Here is a 27,701-nt window from a genome sequence, read left to right as displayed (position 1 = left end):
TGCAACAGAAGAACACCAAATAAGTGAATAAATCCTCAAGTAGCGATGTTTTGTTTGTACTTTTTCTTTATGGGTACAGTAAATTCAGGATACTCTCTTTTGATTTTTTAAACAAAAATCCACGTTTTGAACACATTCCTTAAAAGAATCCACGTTTTGAAAAAATTCTTTAAAAGAATCCACGTTTTGAAAAAATTCTTTAAAAGAATCCACGTTTTGAAAAAATTCTTTAAAAAATCCACGTTTTGAAAAAATTCTTTAAAAAATCCACGTTTTGAAAAAATGCTTTAAAAAATCCACGTTTTGAAAAAATTCTTTAAAAAATCCACGTTTTTAAAAAATTCTTTAAAAAATTCACGTTTTGAAAAAATTCTTTAAAAAATCCACCGTTTAAAAAAATTCTTTAAAAAATCCACGTTTTGAAAAAATTCTTTAAAAAATCCACGTTTTGAAAAAATTCTTTAAAAAATCCACATTTTGAAAAAATTCTTTAAAAAATCCACATTTTGAAAAAATTCTTTAAAAAATCCACGTTTTGAAAAAATTCTTTAAAAAATCCACGTTTTGAAAAAATTCTTTAAAAAATCAACGTTTTGAAAAAATTCTTTAAAAAATCAAAGTTTTGAAAAAATTCTTTAAAAAAATCCACGTTTTGAAAAAATTCTTTAAAAAATCCACGTTTTGAAAAAATTCTTTAAAAAATCCACGTTTTGAAAAAATTCTTTAAAAAATCCACGTTTTGAAAAAATTCTTTAAAAAATCAACGTTTTGAAAAAATTCTTTAAAAAATCAAAGTTTTGAAAAAATTCTTTAAAAAATCAACGTTTTGAAAAAATTCTTTAAAAATCCAAGTTTTGAAAAAATTCTTTAAAAATCCAAGTTTTGGAAAAAATCTTTAAAAAATTCTTTAAAAATCCAAGTTTTGAAAAAATTCTTTAAAAAATCCATGTTTTGAAAAAATTCTTTAAAAAATCCACGTTTTGAAACAATTCTTTAAAAAATCAACGTTTTGAAAAAAATCTTTAAATAATCCACGTTTTGAAAAAAATCTTTAAATAATCCACGTTTTGAAAAAATTCTTTAAAAAATCCATGTTTTGAAAAAAATCTTTAAAAAATCCACGTTTTGGAAAAATTCTTTAAAAATCCACGTTTTGAAAAATTTTTTTAAAAAATCCATGTTTTGAAAAAATTCTTTAAAAATCCACGTTTTGAAAATATTTTTTAAAAAATCCATGTTTTGAAAAAATTCTTTAAAAAATCCACGTTTTGAAAAAATTCTTTAAAAAATCCACGTTTTGAAAAAATTCTTTAAAAAATCCACGTTTTGAAAAAATTCTTAAAAAAAATCCACGTTTTGAAAAAAATTCTTTAAAAAATCCACGTTTTGAAAAAAATTCTTTAAAAAATCTACGTTTTGAAAAAATCTTTAAAAAAATGCACGTTTTGAAAAAATTCTTTAAAAAATCCAAGTTTTGAAAAAATTCTTTAAAAAATCTACGTTTTGAAAAAATTCTTTAAAAAATCCACGTTTTGAAAAAATACTTTAAAAAATCCACGTTTTGAAAAAATTCTTTAAAAAATCCACGTTTTGATAATTGATTCCCTGATTCCTTAAAAAATCCACGTTTTGAAAAAATACTTTAAAAAATCCACGTTTTAAAAAAATTCTTTAAAAAATCCACGTTTTGATAATTGATTCCCTGAATCCACGTTTTGAAAAAATTCTTTAAAAAATCCACGTTTTGATAATTGATTCCCTGATTCCTTAAAAAATCCACGTTTTGAAAAAATACTTTAAAATTCTACGTTTTGAAAAACTTCTATAAAAAATCCACGTTTTGAAAAACAGCTTTAAAATATCCACGTTTTGAAAAACTTCTTCAAAAAATCTACATTTTGAAAAAGTTCTGTAAAAATCCACGTTTTGAAAAACTGCTTTAAAAAATCCACGTTTTGAAAAAATTCTTTAAAAAATCCACATTTTGAAAAAATTCTTTAAAAAATCCACGTTTTGAAAAAATTTAAAAAAAATCCACGTTTTGAAAAATTCTGTAAAAATCCACGTTTTGAAATAAATCTTTAAAAAATCCACGTTTTGAAAAATTCTGTAAAAATTTACGTTTTGAAATAAATCTTTAAAAAATCCACGTTTTGAAAAATTCTTTAAAAATCCACGTTTTGAAATAAATCTTTAAAAAATCCACGTTTTGAAAAATTCTTTAAAAAATCCACGTTTTGAAAAAATTCATTGAAAAATCCACGTTTTGAAAAAATTCATTGAAAAATCCACGTTTTGAAAAAAATCTTTACAAAGTCCACGTTTTGAAAAAATTCTTTAAAAAATCCACGTTTTGAAAAAATTCTTTAAAAAATCCACGTTTTGAAAAAATTCTTTAAAAAATCCACGTTTTGAAAAAATTCTTTAAAAAATCCACGTTTTGAAAAAATTCTTTAAAAAATCCACGTTTTGAAAAAATTCTTTAAAAAATCCACGTTTTGAAAAAATTCTTTAAAAAATCCACGTTTTGAAAAAATTCTTTAAAAAATCCACGTTTTGAAAAAATTCTTTAAAAAATCCACGTTTTGAAAAAATTCTTTAAAAAATCCACGTTTTGAAAAAATTCTTTAAAAAATCCACGTTTTGAAAAAATTCTTTAAAAAATCCACGTTTTGAAAAAATTCTTTAAAAAATCCACGTTTTGAAAAAATTCTTTAAAAAATCCACGTTTTGAAAAAATTCTTTAAAAAATCCACGTTTTGAAAAAATTCTTTAAAAAATCCACGTTTTGAAAAAATTCTTTAAAAAATCCACGTTTTGAAAAAATTCTTTAAAAAATCCACGTTTTGAAAAAATTCTTTAAAAAATCCACGTTTTGAAAAAATTCTTTAAAAAATCCACGTTTTGAAAAAATTCTTTAAAAAATCCACGTTTTGAAAAAATTCTTTAAAAAATCCACGTTTTGAAAAAATTCTTTAAAAAATCCACGTTTTGAAAAAATTCTTTAAAAAATCCACGTTTTGAAAAAATTCTTTAAAAAATCCACGTTTTGAAAAAATTCTTTAAAAAATCCACGTTTTGAAAAAATTCTTTAAAAAATCCACGTTTTGAAAAAATTCTTTAAAAAATCCACGTTTTAAAAAAATTCTTTAAAAAATCCACGTTTTGAAAAAATTCTTTAAAAAATCCACGTTTTGAAAAAATTCTTTAAAAAATCCACGTTTTGAAAAAATTCTTTAAAAAATCCACGTTTTGAAAAAATTCTTTAAAAAATCCACATTTTGAAAAATTCTTTAAAAAATCCAAGTTTTAAAAAAATTCTTTAAAAAATCCACGTTTTGAAAAAATTCTTTAAAAAATCCACGTTTTGAAAAAATTTTTTAAAAAATACATGTTTTGATAGAATTCTTTAACAAAATCCATGTTTTGAAAAAAGTCTTTAAAAATCCATGTTTTGAGAAAAATCGTTAAGTAAATTCAGGATACTCTCTTTTGAATTTTCAAAAAAATTTTGAAAAATTCTTTAAAATCCATGTTTTGAAAAAATTCTTTAAAAAAATCTATGTTTTGAAAACATTCTTAAAAAATCCACGTTTTGAAAAAATTCTTTAAAAAATCCACGTTTTAAAAAAATTCTTTAAAAAATCCACGTTTTGAAAAAATTCTTTAAAAAATCCACGTTTTGAAAAAATTCTTTAAAAAATCCACGTTTTGAAAAAATTCTTTAAAAAATCCACGTTTTGAAAAAATTCTTTAAAAAATCCACGTTTTGAAAAAATTCTTTAAAAAAACCACGTTTTGAAAAAATTCTTTAAAAAATCCACGTTTTGAAAAAATTCTTTAAAAAATCCACGTTTTGAAAAAATTCTTTAAAAAATCCACGTTTTGAAAAAATTCTTTAAAAAAAAATCCACGTTTTGAAAAAATTCTTTAAAAAATCCACGTTTTGAAAAAAATCTTTAAAAAATCCACGCTTTGAAAAAATTCTTTAAAAAAACCACGTTTTGAAAAAATTCTTTAAAAAAACCACGTTTTGAAAAAATTCTTTAAAAAATCCACGTTTTGAAAAAATTCTTTAAAAATCCACGTTTTGAAAAAATTCTTTAAAAAATCCACGTTTTGCAAAAATTCTTTAAAAAATCCACGTTTTGAAAAAATTCTTTAAAAAATCCACGTTTTGAAAAAATTCTTTAAAAAATCCACGTGTTGAAAAAATTCTTTAAAAAATCCACGTTTTGAAAAAATTCTTTAAAAAATCCACGCTTTGAAAAAATTCTTTAAAAAATCCACGTTTTGAAAAAATTCTTTAAAAAAATCCACGTTTTGAAAAATTCTTTAAAAAAATCCACGTTTTGAAAAAATTCTTTAAAAAAATCCACGTTTTGAAAAAATTCTTTAAAAAACCCACGTTTTGAAAAAATTCTTTAAAAACCCACGTTTTGAAAAAATTCTTTAAAAAACCCACGTTTTGAAAATATTCTTTAAAAACCCACGTTTTGAAAAAATTCTTTAAAAAATCCACGTTTTGAAAAAATTCTTTAAAAAATCCACGTTTTGAAAAAATTCTTTAAAAAATCCACGTTTTGAAAAAATTCTTTAAAAAATCCACGTTTTGAAAAAATTCTTTAAAAAATGCACGTTTTGAAAAAATTCTTTAAAAAATGCACGTTTTGAAAAAATTCTTTAAAAAATCCACGTTTTGAAAAAATTCTTTAAAAAATCCACGTTTTGAAAAAATTCTTTAAAAAATGCACGTTTTGAAAAAATTCTTTAAAAAATCCACGTTTTAAAAAAATTCTTTAAAAAATCCACGTTTTAAAAAAATTCTTTAAAAAATCCACGTTTTGAAAAAATGCTTTAAAAAATCCACGTTTTGAAAAATATCTTAAAAAAATCCAAGTTTTGAAAAAATTCTTTAAAAAATCCACGTTTTGAAAAAATTCTTTAAAAAATCCAAGTTTTGAAAAAATTCTTTAAAAAATCCACGTTTTGAAAAAATTCTTTAAAAAATCCACGTTTTGAAAAATTTCTTTAAAAAATCCACGTTTTGAAAAAATTCTTCAAAAAATCCACGTTTTGAAAAAAATTATTTAAAAAATCCACGTTTTGAAAAACTTCTTTAAAAAATCCACGTTTTGAAAAAATTCTTTAAAAAATCCACGTTTTGAATAAAATTCTTTAAAAAATCCACGTTTTGAATAAAATTCTTTAAAAATCCACGTTTTGAAAAAATCTTTAAAATTCTACGCTTTCAAAAATTTCTTTAAAAAATCCACGTTTTGAAAAAATTCTTTAAAAAATCCACGTTTTGAAAAAATTCTTTAAAAAATCCACGTTTTGAAAAAATTCTTTAAAAAATCCACGTATTGAAAAAATTCTTTAAAAAATCCACGTTTTGAAAAATTCTTTAAAAAATCCACGTTTTGAAAAACTTCTTTAAAAAATCCACGTTTTGAAAAAATTCTTTAAAAAATCCACTTTTTGAAAAAATTCGTTAAAAAATCCACTTTTTGAAAAAATTCCTTAAAAAATCCACTTTTTGAAAAAATTCCTTAAAAAATCGACGTTTTGAAAAAATTCTTTAAAAAATCCACGTTTTGAAAAAATTCTTTAAAAAATCCACGTTTTGAAAAAATTCTTTAAAAAATCCACGTTTTGAAAAAATTCTTTAAAAAATCCACGTTTTGAAAAAATTCTTTAAAAAATCCACGTTTTGAAAAAATTCTTTAAAAAATCCACGTTTTGAAAAAATTCGTTAAAAAATCCACGTTTTGAAAAAAATCTTTAAAAAATCCACGTTTTAAAAAATTCTTTAAAAAATCCACGTTTTGAAAAAATTCTTTAAAAAATCCACGTTTTGAAAAAATTCGTTAAAAAATCCACGTTTTGAAAAAAATCTTTAAAAAATCCACGTTTTGAAAAAATTCTTTAAAAAATCCACGTTTTGAAAAAAACTGTTTAAAAAATCCACTTTTTAAACAAATTCTTTAAAAAAATTATTTAAAAATCCACCTTTTTAAAAAAATTCTTTAAAAAATCCACGTTATGAAAAAATCCTTTAAAAATTCATGTTTTGAAAAAAAATCATTAAAAAATCCATGTTCCGAAAAATTCTTTAAAAATTCACGTTTTGAAAATTTTTGAGAAAATTCTTTAAAAATCCACGCTTTGAAATAAACTCTAACAATCTACGTTGTGAAAAAACTCTTTAAAAATCCATGTTTTCCAAAAAAAAAAAAATTTTAAATCCATGTTTTGAAAAAATTCTTTAAAAAATGTTCTGAAAAAAAATCCTGAAAAATCCTGTAAAAAATCCATGTTCTGAAAAAATTCTTTAAAAAATCCATGTTTTGAAAAAATTCTTTAAGAAATCCACATTTTAAAAAAAATTCTTTAAAAAATCCAGAGAAGAGAATAATATAAATCATACATATTATTATGTATGTAGTTTTTTGCCAATGTTCAGATTCATGAATATTATGAACATTGTTCATAAAACTATGGTTTCTTCTGAGAAAGGTTAAAGAAAAATTTTAGTGGGTTTTATACGGTAACTTAACAGACAATTTTATCCAGACTCCACTGTATATATGAAAAATCTTTTTTATCTTTGGTCTGCAAAGAAACTTATTAGTTTCATATTTGCTTGAACTTTTTTATGACATTTGTCATTTATCAATAGCAATTCGTAGATTATTGTTTCTTTGAATCGTTGTACGTTTTTGTAGTTTTCTTGGAGTATTTTGTTTGGTTTCCTCTATTTTATATGAACCAAAATCATTCGCTACAAAAACTCCTTGCCGACATAAACAGTAAAATTTATGAAAATTGCAAAGCGTTAAGTCACAAAAAAAAAGTTCACTGACTTTGAACTATTTATTACGAATTTTCATGAGCAATGTGTGGAAATAAAATCTGAGGAACTGTTATTGGTATGACTTTTTCAGGATTTGTTTTTGTATTGGGGAAGTTCAAGGAAATAAGGATAACAACATGGGATGACATATGAAAAAATACGCACTTTAGCGCTTAAGCCGTAGCTCTTTACTCTTTAGTACGCAGTTATAAGATCGAATACCGGCTACACACCCAAGATTCTTTTCCCCAAAAATGATTTATTGAGGGGGGTTTAGAATTTTGTGGCCCTTTTGGGCGTATGAACTTGCCGACAATAATATGGATATGCAAGGCAGTATCATGTTCGACAGTTTTCGTGCGCACCACCCACTACGCATGGTGGCAGTAGCTTTTTACAGCTTTCGGGCCGTTTTCTAAGGAAGTATACACCATGAAAAAAGCCTCTGCCCCCAGTAGAGCTGGCAAACTATCGATAGTCCGACTATAATTTTGATCGCTGTCGCACAGCTATCTTCATATCGGACTCCATTCGTCACATTGTTCGTAACTTGACAAAATTTGGCAATTTTTTGTTCCAAACGCCATCATTTTTTGTGAGGAACAATTCGTTTTTGTCTTTTTTCCATACGCCAACGGTATGGATATGGAACAAAAAAGCAGATTTTTTGCGTTCAAAGTGGATATGGAACATATTGACTTTTCTATATCTCGAAAACTATAAAAGATAGAGGAAACCCGCCTAGAAATTCAGAAAGAGCAGGGTTGAAAACTTTGAAAGGCAACTGTAACTCAAAATGTCAAAAATGGAATGTGGAACACTTAAGCATGACACCGACGATATTACCAGGCCCAAATTTGGACATAATCGGTTGATTCCTTTGATCCCTGTCTAGTTAGAGGGCATTATAATTAAATCGGCTCCAAATCTCGTCCAAAAATACCTGGGACCTAAAAACATTAGTTCGATGAGGTACATTTTTAATCGTATGCAAGTGTATGTGAGGAATTCTGAGTGAAATCGGACACTTTGGAGAAACGTAGTCTGTGATTTCCTTTATCTTTTGCAAAACATTTCAGTACAATTTCAGATTTTTTGCCTAATGGTTACAGACATATCGATCTTTAAAAAAAGTGGAATTATAAAAAAAAACTATATTAAACAAGTAAAAAAGTATCAGTCGGCTTTTTCGATATATCCTCAGCATAAGTGAATTGGAACTTTCATCTACGGACAGATCGAATGTATTTAGGGTCTTTTCAGAATTTTGTGGCACTTTTTGGACATTTGAACTTGCCGACAAAAATGTGGATTAGGATTAAAGTTCAAAAGTTTTGCGGAAGAGGGAATGGACCAACATAGTGCATTACCGAAGTGGATCTTATTTTGAGAGTCATAACTTTTCGATAGATATCGCGCTCACTAGTCATTTCAGAGGGTTATCGTACACCTGTTCGACCAGTATGCCAGGAAGCATGGACTTGTCCTCGGAAAACATATATGGCTGCAAACCGGACCACAAAAAACATCATCGGTATAAATTTGCAAAGGATCTCCTAACAGACCCAAATGTTGAACTTTTGTGGGGGAGGTATCCTAAGGAGAAGACCGATATGGGCCGTTTTAGAAGTTAAACTAAGTTTGGACAAAATATGACGAAGGCCAGATTTTGAATTAAATCGGTTTATCAGTTCAAGAGTATTGTGCACTACAGCTACTACATATGGTGCCATAAGGGTTTTTTACAACTTTCGGGATGTTTTTCCAAGAAGTATGGACTTGCCACTGACAAAATGTTTACCGTTGTAATGGAAACAGCGCACAGTGCAAAATATGGACACTTTAGTGGAACTTTACTCATAACTGTTAATGTGAAGAACGTAGGTTACTAAAACTTTCCAAAAATGTTTCTCATAGTTGAGGGTCGTATGTGGATAAATATGGGTCACATAGACCTGCGGTTTCCTATAGCCCCCACATATCGGTGATGACCGTTTTTACGTATTAGGTTAATTTTTCAACCGATTTTACTGCAAATTGGTATATTGGGGTTTCAGTGGATGGAGAACATATGTACAAAATATTGTCAATATCTGTTCGCGTATAGGTATAGCCCCCATTGAGCGGTACCGGCCAATATAACATATTTTAAAGATTCCAAGCACATTTCTTTGCATTTTGGTACTTTATGTTCTCCGTAGGTAGAAAACCGTTTTGCGAAATATTAGCAACGTATTTTCTCGTTTTGCTATAGCCCCAATATGAGGGGGCACCCCATTTGGGATATTTAAATGGTGTTAGGTAATTATTGCCAACCTAGTTTGGTTTACTTTAAAATTTGTCTTCATTGAATAGAAAATATTGTAAAAAATAATTCAGAGCATAGATCCTTGCTTTTGCCTCTCCGCCAAAGCATCCACATACATACGTCAGTAAATGAAAAAAAAAATTGATATTTTTTATTTTTAGTATAGTGTCATTGATATAACATAAATTTTACAAATTGTACATTTCGACTCAGGATATGCTTATCTTATTACACGGTTCTACAAATGAGTATATCGCCTAAAAGCATCTGGGGCAACTATGCTTTGTTTTAGGTACTTAACGATGTCCTGAGAAAACTGCTCAAATTTGACTATTTTTTCTATAAAATGTGAATGAAATTCGCAAGAATAGTCATAAAACTATTAAAAGCAACATTTCTTAGTATTGGTGAACCCATTTTGGGATAAACGAAATCAACATTGACGTCTAATGCCGGTTCTTCTATCAAATTTTCAAAAATATAGATATATGTATGAATGACTTTCTGAAAAAGTCGCATATCTCGCAAACCTGCGCGAACCTGCAGCTAATTTTTGATTTGTCTATAGAAAAATATCCTACATCTCAGAAAATGTGCGATTTAATCTGCAATTCACCACAATACATTAAAAAACCTCCAAAACTTATAAAAATATAATTTAGTAGACTTTTAAAAAATCAAATTTTTGGGGAACGAATAGCAACCAAACTTAATTAGATATTACAAATCTATAAACGACAAATAATCAAAAAATTGTCGAGAATTATAAAAGCAACAAAAACTATAGTCAACTAATGTACAATTTCTTTATATCACTATATTACTTAAGCAAAGCTAGAAGCAATTTTTTAAGAAAATAAATATTGTAAAGCAAAAGTGAAACTTTTAGGTGCATTTCTAGTTGTTTCGCGGGGTAAATCGCAAAACTGAATATGAGGCATTAGTCATGGGATACTTAGCAATAGAATGCAACAAGAATCTCATTAGTTTTATGTGCTTTAATTTTTGAGTAAAGTTCCACTAAAGTTCCCATATTTCGCACTGTGCAGCGATTGCAATTTGCTTCAACAGAAATCAAAGTTAGTCAAGAGCAGGTCTTAAAGTGAACTTATCCGAAATTTTGTGTGGGAGGTATTTGAAGGAATGGGCAAATATAGTCCAGATTCAAACCTGATCTATACCTGGTAGATATATTAGCATACGTAAAATATGTACGGGTGACGTAGGGGATGGAAGATACCAAGCAACGGTCCTGACCGGTTTTAACATGGCAAAGCCCAAAATTTATCTTGGTCCCTCTTTCATCTCAAGTGGACACTGACCTCCCCGTGGTGTCACCTGGGGAACTGCCTTTAACACCCGTTAAAGGTAGTGAGCTAACATGTGCCGCGCGTTCTCCCATAAGAACGTTAAAAAGTTGGTTTTGGACGTCGGGTTAGTAACCCTCCCCTAGAAAAAACAGCATACTATGAAAAAACGAAAGAAAAGAAAAACAACCCCCTCTGAAGTTGACGAACCCCGCAAACGTTTTAAGGACCATGATCTGCGAATCTGCACCTTGAATGTTCGCACTCTTTATAGAGAAGGTGCAGTCTTCGCATTGGCAGACGTACTTGAAAAGTACAAGGCCGATATTACTGCCATACAGGAAATACGATGGATTGGGAAAGGCGTCACAACAACACCTAAAGTTGACGCACTGTATTATAGCTGCCATGACGTAAAGCATGAGTTTGGTTGCGGATTTGTAGTTAGTCGGAGACTAAAACATCTGGTATCCAGCTTCACTCCAGTGAATGAAAGACTTGCTGCAATTCGAATAAAAGCTAAATTCTTCAACATCAGCTTTATTTGCGCTCATGCTCCCACTGAAGAAAAGGACGAACAGAGAAAGATATATTTTACGAGCGCTTAGAAGAAACATATGACCGTTGCCCTGCCCATGACATTAAAATCATTCTAGGCGATTTTAATGCCAAAATTGGTAAGGAGAATATCTTTGGCCCAACAGTCGGGAAATTCAGCCTCCACAGTGAAACATCTGACAATGGTATGAGGCTGATAGACTTTGCAGCTGAAAAAAAACATGGTAGTTAGTAGTACCAGATTTAATCATCTCGATATTCATAAGGGCACCTGGCTGTCTCCAGATCAGAAAACAAGAAATCAAATTGATCGTGTTGTGATAGATGGAAAACATTCATCGAGCGTGTTGGATGTACGATCGTTCCGAGGCGCAAACATTGATTCGGACCACTACCTTGTTGCAGCAAAGGTACGCACCCGCTTAAACGTAGCAAACAAAGTACGAACAGACACAACACGAAAGTTAGACATCGATAAGCTGCAATCACAACAGATAGCCACAGCATATTCCACTCAACTAGCCCAATTGCTTATCAAAGCACTCCTCATCCCGATAACATATCAGCGCAATGGCAAAGCATTGCCCACTCCATGCAAACAGCCGCAAAATCAACACTTGGATACCAGAGGCCTCCACCAAGGAATCCATGGTATGATCAGGAGTGTCGTGCTGCCACCGAAGAGAAAAATGCGGCATATAGGGCTACTTTACAATCCGTAGCAACGCGTAGCGCACGAGAGAGATACAGGGAGAAAAGGAGAGAGGAGAAACGTCTTTTCCGCAGGAAAAAGAGAGAGATGGAAAAGCGGGAATGTGAAAAAATCGAGATGTACAGGAGCCAGAATGAAGTCCGAAAATTCTACCAAAGAGTCAAGCATCAAACTGATGGCTTTGGTACAGGCGCATCCTTCTGTAGAGACCAGCAAGGTAATTTGGTAACTGATACAGATAGTGTACTCAGGATATGGAAAGAACATTTTTCAAAACTGTTAGTATCCAATAGCAGCGAAGACGACGAAGATACCACAGTCCCAATCCCAGAAGATGGTATTGAATGTATACCGCCCAGCCAAGATGAGGTAAAGACAGCAAAAAAACGGCTGAAGAATAATAAGGCAGCAGGAGCCGATGGCTTACCAGCCGAGCTGTTCAAAACCGGAGGCGACACGCTGATAAGGTGTATTCATCAGCTAGTTAGCACCATCTGGCAGAAAGAACGAGTACCCGACGATTGGAACCTGAGTATCCTGTGCCCCGTCCACAAGAAGGGAGATAAGACTGTATGCTCTAACTATAGGGGCATAAGTCTACTCCCTATTGTCTACAAGATCGTGTCAGGGATATTGTACGAACGACTAAAGCCTATGGTCAACAAGATAATTGGACCATACCAATGCGGCTTTAGACCTGGCAAGTCCACCATTGACCAGATATTTACCCTGCGGCAAATACTGGAGAAGACCCAAGAGGTGCAGATCGACACCTACCACCTTTTTGTCGATTATAAAGCAGCATTCGACAGCCCGCTGCTTTGTAAGAAGACTTTAACAGATACTAGGTTAAAATTCGAAAGAACCTCTCCGAAGAATTTTGTACCGTCTGTCCATCTAAACCTTGTAATCACGCTACAGGTCGCAATTTTGATCGGATCGGATGATGGGTGTTGATGAGGGTCCCGGAGGGGAAGAAGCCTATTGATTTTGGGGATGGTCGGATAATATTCAGGGGTCGGAATCGGCAAAAAACTTATGTGGATAAAAAGACAACGGTTTTTTCCAAAGCGAATATCTCAGCTTCTATATGGGGTATACCAAAAGCAAGCTGACAATAAAAGTAGAAAACATCACCTTTCTAATGATGTAAAGTAAGTTCTCGTAGGTGATCAAACAACGAAGATATTACAATAATCGCAAATAAAACCCAAATTCTTGCGATTTTAATTATAATGTCGAATATCAAAGCTTTGGTTGGGGACTTTTAAATGCAAACCCTGACTATGAATGTAGAAGATCCCATCTTTACAATGATGCAACCAAGTCGGCGTAGGTGACCAACTAACGGAGATATAGCAATAGTCGGTAATACATCCCATTTTTCTATTTTTTTTTGGAAATCACGCTACAGGTCGCAATTTTGATCGGATCGTCACGAAATTTTGGGTGTTGATGGGGTCCCGGAGGGGAAGAAGCCTATTGATTTTGGTGATGATCGGATAATAATTAGGGGTCGGAATGAGCAAAAAAGTTATTTGGAGAAAAAGTCTACATTTTGTTCCAAAGCAAATATCTTAGCGTCTATAAGGGGTATATAAAAAGCAAAACTTGACAATGAAAGTAGAAAATATTACCTTTGAAACGATGTAACATAGGTTGTCGCAGGTGGTCACACAACGATGATATCGCAATAGTCGCTAATAGAACCCAACTTTTCATTTTTGCGATTTTAACAATAATGACAGATATCACACCTTTGGTTGGGGACCTTCTAAATGCAAAGCCTGACTAAGAAAGTAGAAAATCCCATCTTTAAAATTATGCAAATTAGGTTGGCGTAGGTGGTCAAATAATAGAGATATCGCAATACTCGGTAATGCATCCTTTTTCCACTTTTTCTGCAATCACACTACAAGTCGGGATTTTGATCGGATCATGACGAAATTTTCTCACAGAAATAGAAGCCTATTGATGTTGGTGATGTCGAGAGTAGTCAAATATAAAACTAAATATTAATTATTTTGGTTCAGTTCGCCTTAAGTCATTTGGTATAAAAGCCAGATAGGTGAAAACTTTCGTATCTCCGCAAAAGAAATGTTTTCGAGTGAAAAGATTATGCACAGGGGTAGTGGTGTAGGGTATCACATAGTCGGCCCCGTACCGACTATAGCCTTTTCTCACTTGTTTAACAATAAGTAATGTTTTTTGACATGTAATTACATAAGAAACACATTTTTTTCATAAATTTATGGGATAGGCTTTATGTATTCTAGGGAGCAGTAAATGTGTTGAAATCTTTTTTTGGGATGCCTGTACTCTTCCCGGAAATGTCTATACACAAAATGTGTGCGGTAAATTATCATCTGACGGGCTTTCTAAAACTTATTGCCTTTATAGAATCCCGAACTTTTAATGCTATCGCCCGTTATAACGTCAATAGATCAGTAGTACTCGCTCTGATACGCTCCTCTGTCTGATGTCAGACTACCTTAGTGTTAGATCAGACTCCTTTGCCTGATGTCGGACTATCTTAGTTTGATATCAGACTCATTTGTCTTATAACAGACTACCTTATTTTGAAGTGGGAATCCCCTGTCTTATGTCAGACAATCTTAGTTTGAGATCAGACTTCTTTGTATTATGTCCGACTACCTTAGTTTGAGATTAGATTCATTTGTCTGATGTCAGACTATCATAGTTTGAGGTCGGACTCCTTTGTCTTATATCAGACTACCCTAGTTTGAGCTCCGACTCATTTGTCTGATGTCAGACTACCTTAGTTTGAAATTAGATTCTTTTGTCTTATGTCAGACTACCTTAGTTTGAAATTAGATTCTTTTGTCTTATGTCCGAATACCTTTTTTGAGATTAGACTTCTTTGTGTTATGTCAGGCTACCTTAATTTGAGATCAGATTCCTTTGTCTGATGGCGGAATATCTTAGTTTGAGGCCATGCTCCTTTGTTTTAAATCAGACTACTCAAGTTTGAGGTTAGACTGCTTTTTCTTATTTCAGGCTACCTTAGTTTTAGGCGAGAATCCTCTGTTTTATGTCAGACTACCTTAGTTTCAGATCAGTTAGTTGTCAGACTCCTTTGTCTTATATCAGAATACCATAGTTTGAGGTGAGAATCCCCTGTCTTATGTAAAACAACCTTAGTTTCAGATCAGACTTTTTGCATTATTTCAGGTTACCTTAGTTTCAAATCAGATTCCTTTGTCTGATGTCAGACTATCTTAGTTTGAGGTCAGTCTCCTTTGCCTTATATCAGACTACACTAGTTTGAGGTCAGACTACCTTAGTTTGAGCTCAGACTCATTTGTCTGATGTCAGACTACCTTATTTTGAGATCAAACTCCTCTGTCTTGTGTCAGACTATCTTAGTTTGAAATTAGATTCTTTTGTCTTATGTCAGAATACCTTATTTGAGATTAGACTTCTTTGTGTTATGTCAGGCTACCTTAATTTGAGATCAGATTCGTTTGTCTGATGTCGGAATATCTTAGTTTGAGGTCAGACTCATTTGTCTTATATCAAACTACCCTAGTTTGAGGTTAGACTGCTTTTTCTTATGTCAGACTACCTTAGTTTGAGGTGTGAATCCTCTGCCTTATATCAGACTACCTTAGTTTGAAATCAGCCTTTTTGTATTATTTCTGGTTACCCTAGTTCCAGATAAGATTCCTTTGTCTGATGTCAGACTATCTTAGTTTGACTACCCTAGTTTGAGGTCAGACTACCTTAGTTTTAGTACAGACTCATTTGTCTGATGTCAAAGAGATCAAACTCCTTTGTATTGTGTCAGACTATCTTAGTTTGAAATTAGATCCATTTGTCTTATGTCAGAATACCTTATTTGAGATTAGACTTCTTTGTGTTATGTCAGACTACCTTAATTTGAGATCAGATTCCTTTGTCTGATGTCGGAATATCTTAGTTTGAGGCCAAACTCCTTTGTCTTATATCAGACTACCCTAGTTTGAGGTTAGACTGCTTTTTCTTATGTCAGACTACCTTAGTTTGAGGTGAGAATCCTCTGTCTTGTATCAGACTACCTTAGTTTTAGATCAGACTCCTTTGTCTGATGTCATAATATCTTAGTTTGATGTCAGACTCATTATCTTATATCAGACTACCTTAGTTTGAGGTAAGAATCCCCAGTCTTATGTAAAACAACCTTAGTTTGAGATCAGACTTTTTTGTATTATTTCAGGTTACCTTAGTTTCAGATCAGGTTCCTTTGTCTGATGACAGACTATTTTAGTTTGAGGTCAGACTCCTTTGCCTTATATCAGACTACCCTAGTTTGAGGTTAGACAGCTTTTTCTTATGTCAGACTAACCTAGTTTGAGATCAAACTCCTCTGTCTTATGTCAGACTACGTTAGCTTGAGGTTAGATTAGTTTGTCTAAGACTTCTTTGTATTATGTCAGACTACTTTAGTTTGAGATCAGATTCCTGTTCATTCAGTCTGATGTCGGAATATCTTATGGGTACTTTACACGATATGTTTTTTACATATGGGTTGTCACTTTGCATATACATTTTGTATTTAAAAAGTGACAACCCATATGTTAAAAACATATCGTGTAAAGTACCCATTAGTTTGAGGTCAGACTCCTTTGTCTTATGTCAGACTACCTTAGGTAATTTTTCACACAAAAGACATGAAGAATTTTACAAAAATGTATTCTGAGCAAACTAAGGAACGTATAATAACCCTACCTCTTTTTCCATATTTTATTAAAATTGGAGTAGCTTGGATATCGCTATGATTTCACATGTATTTCTGATGTGGAATGATTAAACTGATCTTGTTACATATTGATCTACGTTAGTGTTAGTTTACAAAATGTCAGAATTTTTCCTTGACACATAATATTGTCACCGACTGCTGAGTTACACTCTATGCTACCTACGTTAGTTTCTTCAGTACCAATATCATTAATATCAATAGCATTAAATTTTTCTAAACTAATCTGAATGTCTAGGCCAGGCGTCATATGAATAAATCGAGAGTTGTCGCAAACCATATAAAAGCGAAGTTTTTTAAAATCAGCTTTGACAAAACAAATGCCAAAATATTATAGTCTTATATCATCAAGATCCCTAGGCTTGTATGTTTTCCGACACCCAGACTTCTGATTGTTGCTAAAAAACGACATAACTACACTCTGTACTCTGATTTTTATTAAATCAAAAACTTGAATGTCAAGAAATTTGCATTATTCCCGAAGTATCCGAATCTAACACCCATCTTCATGCTCCTCCCCATAGACCCGCGACTCCCCCTATGAAGTACGTATGACTGATATCAGTGTTAAAATTTTACTCACTTTTAAACTTCCAGAAACAAAAAAACAAATAGTTTGAATCATATTAAAAATTATATTGAAGATTTTTGCATGCGATTTGGTTAAGTTGCATATTTTTTGACCATTAAATTTTAATGCGTTTTATATATTTTAAATTTTTTTGCTTAATTCCGGTTGGATATCGTGTTAAAATTGTATTGAGCTATAAATAATTGCAAAACAATACCTAATTTTTCTTTAAAAACATTTGTTTACAGAAAATTTTCTAAAACTTGTAATTTTGTTGCAAATGTATTGGTCACCACTGAACATGTATAATTAAAAGGGTCTCCAAGGAATATTTCAATGTGTTACGAATGGAATGACAAATATAATAATAATTATTATAAAAATAGTAAAACTTGAAGATTCTTTCACAAAAAGAAACAGAATTATTTGCTCTGTTCCAGAACCTGCAAGAAGCTACTAATTTTTACTACGATAACATTTTTTCCTTTATGTTATCGAAGAAAATAGTAAAAATTAGTAGATCCTTGCAGTACTGGAACAGACCAATTATTTCTTTTTTTTCTTCTGAAAGCTCAATTTAAGTTATGTTGTATTTATAAGTTGACGCATTTCTTTAAATTCTGTTTTATCGCAGTCGGCCGGGATTAATTAAATACATAAAGCACAAAATTCAATTTCATGCCAACTTCTGCAGTATAATCAGGCTTATTTTTATTAGATTTTAAATCTGATCTACTAAAATATCCTTTCAAATGAAAAACAGAACACATAAATCACAGTGTCATGGAATTAAAATGGTAATATGTTCCATTTCCAATAACAATATGTAGTATTGTTTTCCACACCTCTTACAAGAAAGCATCTGAAATGTAAATCTAGGCAATACTCTTAAGAGATTATTTCTGCCCATCTTCTCCAAAAAAAAGGTTAAAATCATTCAAGCATTCACGTGTTATTTCCTGTGCGAAAAAAAACAGGAAATATTTGTTATTTTCTTTGTGTTATTTTATGTCCTATAGACAGGCGAACATGGTTAATATGAACAGGCGTAAACTGATATCCAAAAAAATACATCCTGAATACAAAATAATGTGTTTATAACGTTAGATGCCCATTTGGCCATTAGTAAAGCCTTCACATAAATTACTATCAAAACAATTTTTTATAACCGCTCCGCACTGTAGTTTTCCTTCACATTCTTTCATTCGAATTAAAGGATATTAATCCCATTGTCATGTTTGTCCTTGTGTTTGTATTTTCCTAATTTGCTCTATCTGTAGTGTGTTTGAATTGGTTTGCATGACAATGATGATGACACAACCAAATAAATAAACCTCAAACAGAATCTACAAAACATTAATTTAATTGCTTTTCTGTGTGGAATTTGATTTATATCTAAGGCCTTAGTGATTTATTTCGGGTAATTTTGGTGTATCTTTTCAAGAATCTCTTCTGTCCTTGTTTGACTTTTCTTTGATTAATCACAAAATGTGGTTTTGGTTAACTTTTACAAATATTCAATATAACTAGATATCCTTTTTGTGTTGGTTGGTATTAATTGATTTGACCACACGTTTTGAATACGATTGAAAAGCAGAATTTGTATAAGAGGCCATTGCGTGACTACTAACTTTGTGAATGAATTGATGGGCTGACTTAGTTATTGATTTACCTGACATGATTAAAGTTAAAATGTGCGGAGAAAAATGTTAACATAGAAAATATGGAGATTCGAAATGTGTGGGTGGGTTTCAGACGTAGAACAGTGATTAATCGTTATTTACAGTAACTTAAAAATGGAAATTGAGGGATACTAAGTAACAGGTTACATATTAAACCTTTCTTCAAATAACATTCTCCAAAATCGGCAGAGTGGTTGCCAAGAAAGTTGAGGTCATCTTTATTTGTTATACCCTCAGCATTTATGCTAACGAGGGCATATACACTTTTATACGGGCAAAATGTTTCTCATCGAAATAATGGTTTTAGACCCCAAGTATGTTTAAACGAAATCCGTTTCAGACAATTTGGAGTCGATTTAGCAATGTCCGTCCATCTGTCTGGCTGCCTGGTGCGCACGATAACTCTCGAACGGATAAACCGATTTGGTCCAAAATTTTCTTCTTCTTCTTTATTTGCCTATTCGTTTTTCGAATTTTGGCGATCAATGCAATTATATACATACATATTACATCTGTTACATTATAAATTTCATTTTGGTTTTTATAAATTTCTTATTATCTCAGCAAATGACTCTCTGTTTCGGCTTTCGCTCAGAAGATTCCCAACATCTTGGATACCAGTCCACTCCTGTATGTTATTAATCCATATCATTTCCTTTCTTCCTCTAGTGGGTCTTCCTTCAATTTTTGTTCGGATTATATTTTGGAGTAGCTTATATTTGTTGTTTCGCATTATATGACCAAGATAAGCTGTTTTTCGTTTTTTTATTATATGGATTATTTCCTTTTCCTGGTGTAGCCTTTGCAGTACCTCACTGTTTGAAACAAACTGCGTCCATGGAATTTTCAATATTCTTCTGTATGTCCACATTTCAAAAGCTTCTAGTTTTTTAATATCTGTTGCCTTTAAGGTCCAAACTTCGACAGCGTATAACAGAACTGACCATACATATGTTTTCATGTATCGCAGCTTGGTTTTTATGTTTATATCATGGCTGGTAAAGATTTTCTTGTACTTGATAAATGCTTCCCTCGCCATTTCAATTCGGCATCTTATTTCGGATGAGTTATCCAGCTTGTCATTTATCACTGCACCGAGATATTTAAAGCTGTATACTCTCTCTACTGGTGTATCTTTTATTGTTAATGTGAAAGGGGGACAGCGGTTTTCTTTGCTCACAATCATATATTTTGTTTTCTTAATATTGATTTTTAACCCATACAACTCGCTTTGTGCTACCAGCCTATTTAAGAGATATTGAAGACCTGACATGCTGTCAGCTAAGATTGTTGTGTCGTCTGCATATCTTATATTGTTGATGAAAGCGCCATTTACAAATATTCCTTTCTGAACATCTTTAAATGATTCCTGAAATATTTTTTCGGAGTATACATTGAATAGTAAAGGCGACAATATACATCCTTGCCTAACACCTTTAGATATTATTATATCTTCAGTCATCTCTCCTTCAACATCAACCTGTGCTGTCTGTTGCCAATATAAACTTTTTATGCAGCGAATTTCCTTTTCTTCGATACCAATAGATGCAAGGATTTCTACAAGTTTATCGTGTTTGACTGTATCAAATGCTTTTTCATAGTCTATAAAGCAAATATAAACGTCTTTTTGAGCATTTTTACATTTTTGAAGAAGAACTTCAATTGAAAAAAGCGCTTCACGTGTTCCCATTCCTTCTTTAAAGCCGAATTGAGAGAATCCCATAACATTTTCACATCTTTTATATATCCTGCCATGAATTATCTTGAGAAAAATTTTAAGGGCATGGCTCATAAGACTAATTAGTCTATAATCGTTGCATGCTTTTGGATGTCCTTTTTTAGGAATAGCTATGAACGTAGATTTTAGCCAGTCCTGTGGATATTTACCGGTTTCATATATGCAATTAAAAAGCCTTACAAGTATGTTGATATTATCGCCTTCAATCAGTTTAAGAATTTCGGATGGGATTTCATCTGGACCACATGCTTTCTTCATTTTTAAAGATTTAATAGCAGCTTCAGTTTCTTGTTTAGTTATCGGAGTTCCTACTTGTGGCTCGGGTTCCATTATGTCGTAGTTTGATCTGTTTTCATCTGTATAAAGAGAGGTTATGTAATTCTGCCATATAGCCTTTTTCTCCGTAATATCAAAAACAGCTTCATTGTTGCTGTTGTATAGAACTTTTGGCAGTGATTTACGATATATTCCCGCTGCTTCCTTAATTTTTTTGTGGAGATTAAAATCGTCATGAAGTTCTTGTAATCTTTCGATCTCCTGGCATTGTTTGTTAAGATTGTCATTTTTCGCTGCTCTGATTGCAGATTGTACTTCTTTATTTAATTCATGATATAATTCGTAGTTGGAATTCTTATATTTTCGACGTTCTTCCATTAGGCCCAGTATTTCTGCAGTCATCCATTCATTCTTCCGTTTTCTTGGATTGCTTCCTAAATTATTATCTGCTATTGATTTTAGCGATTGTTTTACCGACTTCCATATGCTTTCACTGTCCATTCCTTCAATTTTACTAAATTCTTGCCCTATGAGGGCTTTTATTTCTGTTTTTGTCGATGGCTCATCAAGTTTCTCAACGTTAATTCTCTTACGTATTTTTTTCTTCATATTTGTCCTTAGCTTTGTTTGTAGCTTTGTCATCAGTAATACATGATCGGATGGGACGTCCGCTCCTGGATACGTAGAGGTTTTTGTTACAAAAGAAGAATAGCGTTTGTTAATTAATATATAATCGATTTGATTCCTCACTATGTTTGTTGGTTTATCCTGGGGTGACTTCCAGGTATACAGTCTTCTAGGGGGAAGGGAGAACATTGTGTTTGTAATTTTCATGTTATGTTCCTGGCAGTATTGGATCATTCTGCTGCCTCTTTCATTCCTCTCTCCTAGGCCATGTTTTCCCGTAATCCCGGGCACTATATCTTGGCCCACTTTAGCATTAAAGTCGCCTTGAACTATTGTTATTTCATGGTGTTTAGTCATGTTCATTAAGTATTTAATATCTTCGTAAAACTCTTCGACTTCTTCTTTGCTTTTATCAGCGGTAGGTGCATATACTTGTATAATATTAATTTTTAGTGGTCTTGCTTCCAATTGTATAAGCATTGTTCTATCAGATTTGGGAATAAAGCCTGATACACATTTTGCTATATGTTTTTTAACAATAACTCCAACGCCGTTCCTGTGATTTTTATTCATATTTCCTGAATAATACATTTTAACATTTTCAGAGACAAAGTCTCCACTGTCAGGCCACCAGGTTTCGCAGACTCCTAAAATATCGATTTTCAATTTATTCATTTCATTCACGGTATTAGCAAACTTTCCAGATTCATAAAGACTTCGCACGTTCCATGTACCAATATTCAGAGTGTGTTTTGTTTTACCTCCGGGGATTCTTAGCACCCTCGTATGACCGGAGATTGAGGGCCGTTGTTCATGTGTGTCCATAGTTGCATGATTTTCATGGGATATTACTTCAATGGTTTCCCGTTGCCTTCTGAAGGGTTTACAGTTTTCCTTCTCGGTATTCAGCCGCTCCACTGGAGTACAGACGCTGTTTGCAGTCGCCCAATATGGGAACAGACACTGCTTTTTCCTTTTTTCTTTTGGTTCGCCCCACATATTTTATTTTTGCGGTACCCATCATATATTGAGCGTTCCCCTATCCACCACCTGGGGAGGCGTCCGATGGGAGACAAAAAAGAGAAAAAAAAAAACAACTCCGCACGGATCCAAAATTTTGGGTTAGTAATATTTTGTCCAAACATAGTTTAAGTTTGAAATTGAGCCATATCGGTCCACTCCTTCAGGTACCTCCCCCACAAAAATTCGAAAATGTTCCGAAAATTTGTGCGCAAGATAACTCTTGAAGGGAGTGACCGACCCTTCCGACCGTACTTTGCACATCGTGAAGTTTCTACCAGACTTAGATGTGGTTCCAATGTGGATTATACCGGTCCACTCCTTCAGGTACCTCCCACACAATATCTCGGATAAGTTCAGTTTAGGACTGCTCGCGAATCGCATTGATTTTTGTTGTATCAACGTGCCGTATGTGCCGCGGCCTTTAGACCTGCTCTCGAATCACTTTGATTACTCTTGAAGCAGCTTGCTGCCTCAATTACGACGGTAGAAGTTTTTTTCAGGGGCAAGTCCATACTACTTGAGAAAACAGCTCGAAATTCGTAAAAAATCCATATGGTATAATATGTAGTGGCTGGATAGCACGATAACTCTCGAACTGATCAACCGATTAGTTCCAAAATTTGGCCTCCGTCATATTTTGTCCAAACTTAGCTTCAGTTCGAAGATGGGCAACACCGGTCCACAACTTCCGGTACTTCCCCCCCAATTGAACGAGGCACCCACTTCCAAACTTTGGATCTCCTAATATTTTGTCCAAATTCATTATAACTTCTAAAATAGCCCATATCTTTACTCTCCTTAGCGTACTTACTTACTTAGCTGGCCCATTACAGAACATTTGTTCTATAGGCCGAACTAAGAAAAGATCTCCAATTCTCTCTGTTTGGTGCTTCGCTTTTTGGGATACCGCACCTTGTCATCTCTTCATCCACTTGTTTGCGCCATCTACACGCAGAGAAAAAATATTTTTCGCTTTTGTTGAAACAAAAATATCTGTTTTGGTTCCAAAAATGTATTTGTTTTGTTCAAACATTGTAATCCAAATCCAAAAATACCATCTTTTGTTCCAAACACAGAAAACAAAAACAACTTTCGAATTTCCGCAATATTGTAAAAATCGTTAACAATACCGATTGTAGGAACTATCATAATCTAATTTTGTTTACAAAAAGTATTGTCAACCCAGAAAACCAGCCCAGACATTTTTGATTTGAGTGTATATACTTCTCATATACACTTTTCACATAACTTGAATATAAATGTCGCGTATAATATTGCAAGCATTGATGAACACAATACATGGTTTGCTGCATTTGCTGACAACAAAGACAAACAAAAAGCCACAAGCACCCACCACAACATAAGGAATAATTAAACACCATAACACACTCCGGTATAACACCAAACCTCAAAGCACAATGAAGATAGAAGAATGAAACAAAACAGAAACAAATAAAAACAAGAGTCTCATTGTTGGTATACATACACACAAAAACAAAGATAAAGGCATCATGTCATACAAACAAAACTCACCATAATTGTTTTTTTCAACACGGCATCGAATAGCGAGAGAAGAGAAAAAATTGTCGAAGAAAAGAGAGAACTATCGTCCAGTTGACAAAATCTATTTTTGGATTTAACAAAACCCAATTGTTGGAATCACAATACTACATTTGGAATTTAACAATACCTTTACAATACATATTTTGCTCTTCGAATATTGTTGGATCAATCATATTTTTTTCTCTGCGTGTATTCTTTGGCCAGCCAATTCTGCGTACACCGCCAAGCGGCTCATATTTATACGCCTTTTTAGCGGGTTCATCATCACTCATTTTTATTATTTGGCCTAGCCAATGCAATCGTTGCATCTCAATAAGTTTAACTATATATTGATGTCGTTGTATAGCAGATACAGCTCGTGGTTCATGCGACGTCGATATTCACCGTCAACGCAGATTGGTCCGTAGATCTTTCGAAGAATTTTTCTCTCAAATACACCAAGCACTGCCTTATCTGCTTGCGCAAGTACCCAGGCTTCGGAACCATACATCAGCACGGGTAGTAGCAGTGTTTTGTAAAGCGTTATTTTTGTGTGACGAGATGTGGCTTTGTTTTTAAACTGACTACTTATGCCAAAGTAGCATCTGTTAGCCAATACAATTCTTCTTTTTATTTAACAACTGATGTCGTTTGTTGTGTTTACGACAGTGCCGAGGTATACGAAGTCTTTTATTACCTCAAAATTATAGGAACCAACGTCAACAGTTGGCCCGATCTCTATAGACGCACTGCGTCCCGCCGTTTACCGCCAGACCCACTTTAGCAGATTCTCCTTCGACCTTCATAAAGGTATCTGTTACTTCTTTTACTGATCGTCCCATGATGTCTATATCATCAGCATAAGCAAGTAACATGTGGCTATTGGTGTAGATTGAGCCACTTCTTTTGACGTTTGTCTCTCGAATAACCTTTTCCAGCAGGATGTTGAAGAGATCACACGAGAGGCTGTCTCCTTGTCTGAAACCTCTTTTGGTACAAAATTCTTCGGAGAGGTTCTTTCCAATTTTAACTGAAGATCTTGTGTCAGTTAGAGTCATTTTACAAAGCCGAATGAGCTTTACGGGGATACCAAATGCAGACATAGCCTGGAATACCTTTGAACGTAGTGGGCTGTCGAAGGCTGCTTTATAATCGACAAAAAGGTGGTAGGTGTCGATCTGCATCTCTTGGGTCTTCTCCAGGATTTGCCGCAGGGTAAATATCTGGTCAATGGTGGACTTGCCAGGTCTAAAGCCGCATTGTTATGGCCCAATTATCTCTTTGAACATAGGCTTTAGTCGTTCGCACAATATCCCTGACACGATCTTGTAGGTAATCCGGAGTAGACTTATGCCCCTATAGTTAGAGCATACAGTCTTATCTCCTTTCTTATGGACGGGGCACAGGATACTCAGGTTCCAATCGTCGGGTACTCGTTCTTCCTGCCAGATGGTGCTAACTAGCTGATGCATACACCTTATCAGCGTGTCGCCTCCGGTTTTGAACAGCTCGGCTGGTAAGCTATCGGCTCCTGCTGCCTTATTATTCGTCAGCCGGTTAATTGCTGTCTTTACCTCATCTTAGCTGGGCGTTATACATTCAATACCATCTTCTGGGATTGGATCTGTGGTATCTTCGTCGTCTTCGCTGGATACCAACAGGTTTGAAAAATGCTCTTTCCATATCCTTAGTACACTATCTGTATCAGTTACCAAATTACCTTGCTGGTCTCTACAGAAGGAGGTGCCTGTACCAAAGCCATCAGTTTGATGCTTCACTCTTTGGTAGAATTTTCGGACTTCATTCTGGCTCCTGTACATCTCGATTTTTTCACACTCCCGCTTTTCCATCTCTCTCTTTTTCCTGCGGAAAAGACGTTTCTCCTCTCTCCTTTTCTCCCGTGCGCTACGCGTTGCTAAGGATTGTAAAGTAGCCCTATATTCTTCGGTAGCAGCACGACACTCCTGATCATACGATGGATTCCTTGGTAGAGGTCTCTGGTATCAAAGTATGGATTTTGAGGCTGTTTGCATGGAGTGGGCAATACTTTGCCTTTGCGCTGATATATTATCGGGATGAGGAGTGCTTTGATTAAGCAATCGGGTTAGTTGAGTGGAATATGCTGTGGCTATCTGTTGTGATTGTAGCTTACCGATGGCTAACTTTCGTGTTGTGTCTGTTCGTACTTTGTTTGCTACGTTTAACAGGGTGCGTATCTTTGCTGCAACTAGGTTGTGGTCCGAGTCTATGTTTGCTCCTCGGAACGAACGCACATCCAACACGCTCGATGAATGTCTTTCATCTATCACAACGTGATTAATTTGATTTCTTGATCTTTGATCTGGCGACAGCCAGGTGCCCTTATGGATGTCGAGATGTTTAAATCTGGTGCTGCTAACTACCTCATGCCATTGTCAGATGTTTCATTGTGGAGACTGAATTTTCCGACTGTTGGGCAAAAGATATTTTCCTTTCCAAATTTGGCATTAAAATCGCCTAGAATAATTTTAATGTCATGGGCAGGACAACGGTCATATGTTTCGTCGTTGCCTTCAGTGGGAGCATGAGCGCAAATAAAGCTGATGTTGAAGAATTTTGCTTTTATTCGAATTGTAGCAAGTCTTTCATTCACGGGTGTGAAGTTGGAGACCAGGTGTTTTAACCTCCGACCAACTACAAATCCGCAACCAAACTCATGTTTTGTGTCATGGCAGCTATAATACAGTGCGTCATCTTTAGGTGTTGTTGTGACGCCTTTCCCGTTCCATCGTATTTCCTGTATGACAGTAATGTCGGCCTTGTACTTTTCAACTACATCTGCCAATGCGTAAACTGCACCGTCTCTATAAAGTGTGCGAACATTCCAGGTGCAGAATCGCAGATCATGGTCCTTAAAACGTTTGCGGGGGTCGTCAACTTTAGAGGGATTTGTTTTTCTTTTCTTTTGTTTTTTCCTTAGGTACCACCCCCACAAAAGTTCAACATTTGTGTCTATGTGCAGTTTAGGGTCTGTTCGAAGATCCTTTGGAAATGTTTACCGATGCTGTTCTTTGTGGTCCTGTTTACGGTTATATAATGTTGTCAGTGGACAAGTCCATGCTTCCTGGCATACTAGTCCAAAAAGATATGACTCTCAAAAGAAGATCCACATCCTTAATGGACTATGTCAGTCCATTCCTTAAAGTACCTTTTCCGCATAGGGCACACGTTGAGGAAAAATAACGAAGAACTATGCCGGCAAGCCCTAGATTGGAATCCCCAAGGGAGCAGAAAAAAAGGAAGACCTAAAAACTCCTGGAAAAGAAGTCTTATGAAGGAGTTAGAAAGCACCGGATAATCATGGAGCGAAATAAAAGCACTAGCAAATGACAGAACATCCTGGAGGTTGTTTGTAGAGGCCCTATGCTCCTCAAGGAGTTAAACGGAAAAGAAGAAGACCTTTTCCGCAACTCTTTTGAACTTTATTCCTAGTCCACATTTTTGTCGGCAAGTTCAAATGTCCAAAAAGGGTCACAAAATTCTGAAAAGACTCTGAGTACATTCGATCTGTCGGTAGATGAAAGTTTCAATTCAAATAGGCTGAGGGTATATCTCTGTCGTCAAAGCCGACTGATACTTTTTTACTTGTTTGGTTTATACCCATACGAAGTTACCTCCCGTTATTTTAAAACATTACAATTTGCTGGCAGTTTGAAGTAAGGCGGCTTCTGTTAATTCAGCTTATATGGATAGATATAGTTTGGTA

The 27,701-nt window shown here is 33.6% G+C and overlaps 1 protein-coding gene across 1 annotated transcript in view; it reads right to left on the bottom strand.

Moving 5' to 3' along the window:
* Nucleotides 1-21,871, bottom strand: part of LOC141392204 (uncharacterized) — a 56,143-nt gene extending 34,272 nt beyond the window's left edge. Inside the window, exon 1 of the mRNA XM_073965158.1 lies at nt 20,638-21,871. Coding sequence (XP_073821259.1) covers nt 20,638-21,871 — 1,234 coding nt within the window. The remainder of the gene's footprint in view (nt 1-20,637) is intronic.
* Nucleotides 21,872-27,701: the final 5,830 nt, after the last annotated feature.

The sequence above is a fragment of the Musca autumnalis genome, unplaced genomic scaffold (assembly GCF_047663935.1).
Source record: "Musca autumnalis isolate F117 unplaced genomic scaffold, ASM4766393v1 scaffold_2, whole genome shotgun sequence".
NCBI lineage: Eukaryota > Metazoa > Arthropoda > Insecta > Diptera > Muscidae > Musca > Musca autumnalis.
Note: the sequence above shows the minus strand (reverse complement) of the source record. Positions and strands in the feature narration are given on the sequence as shown.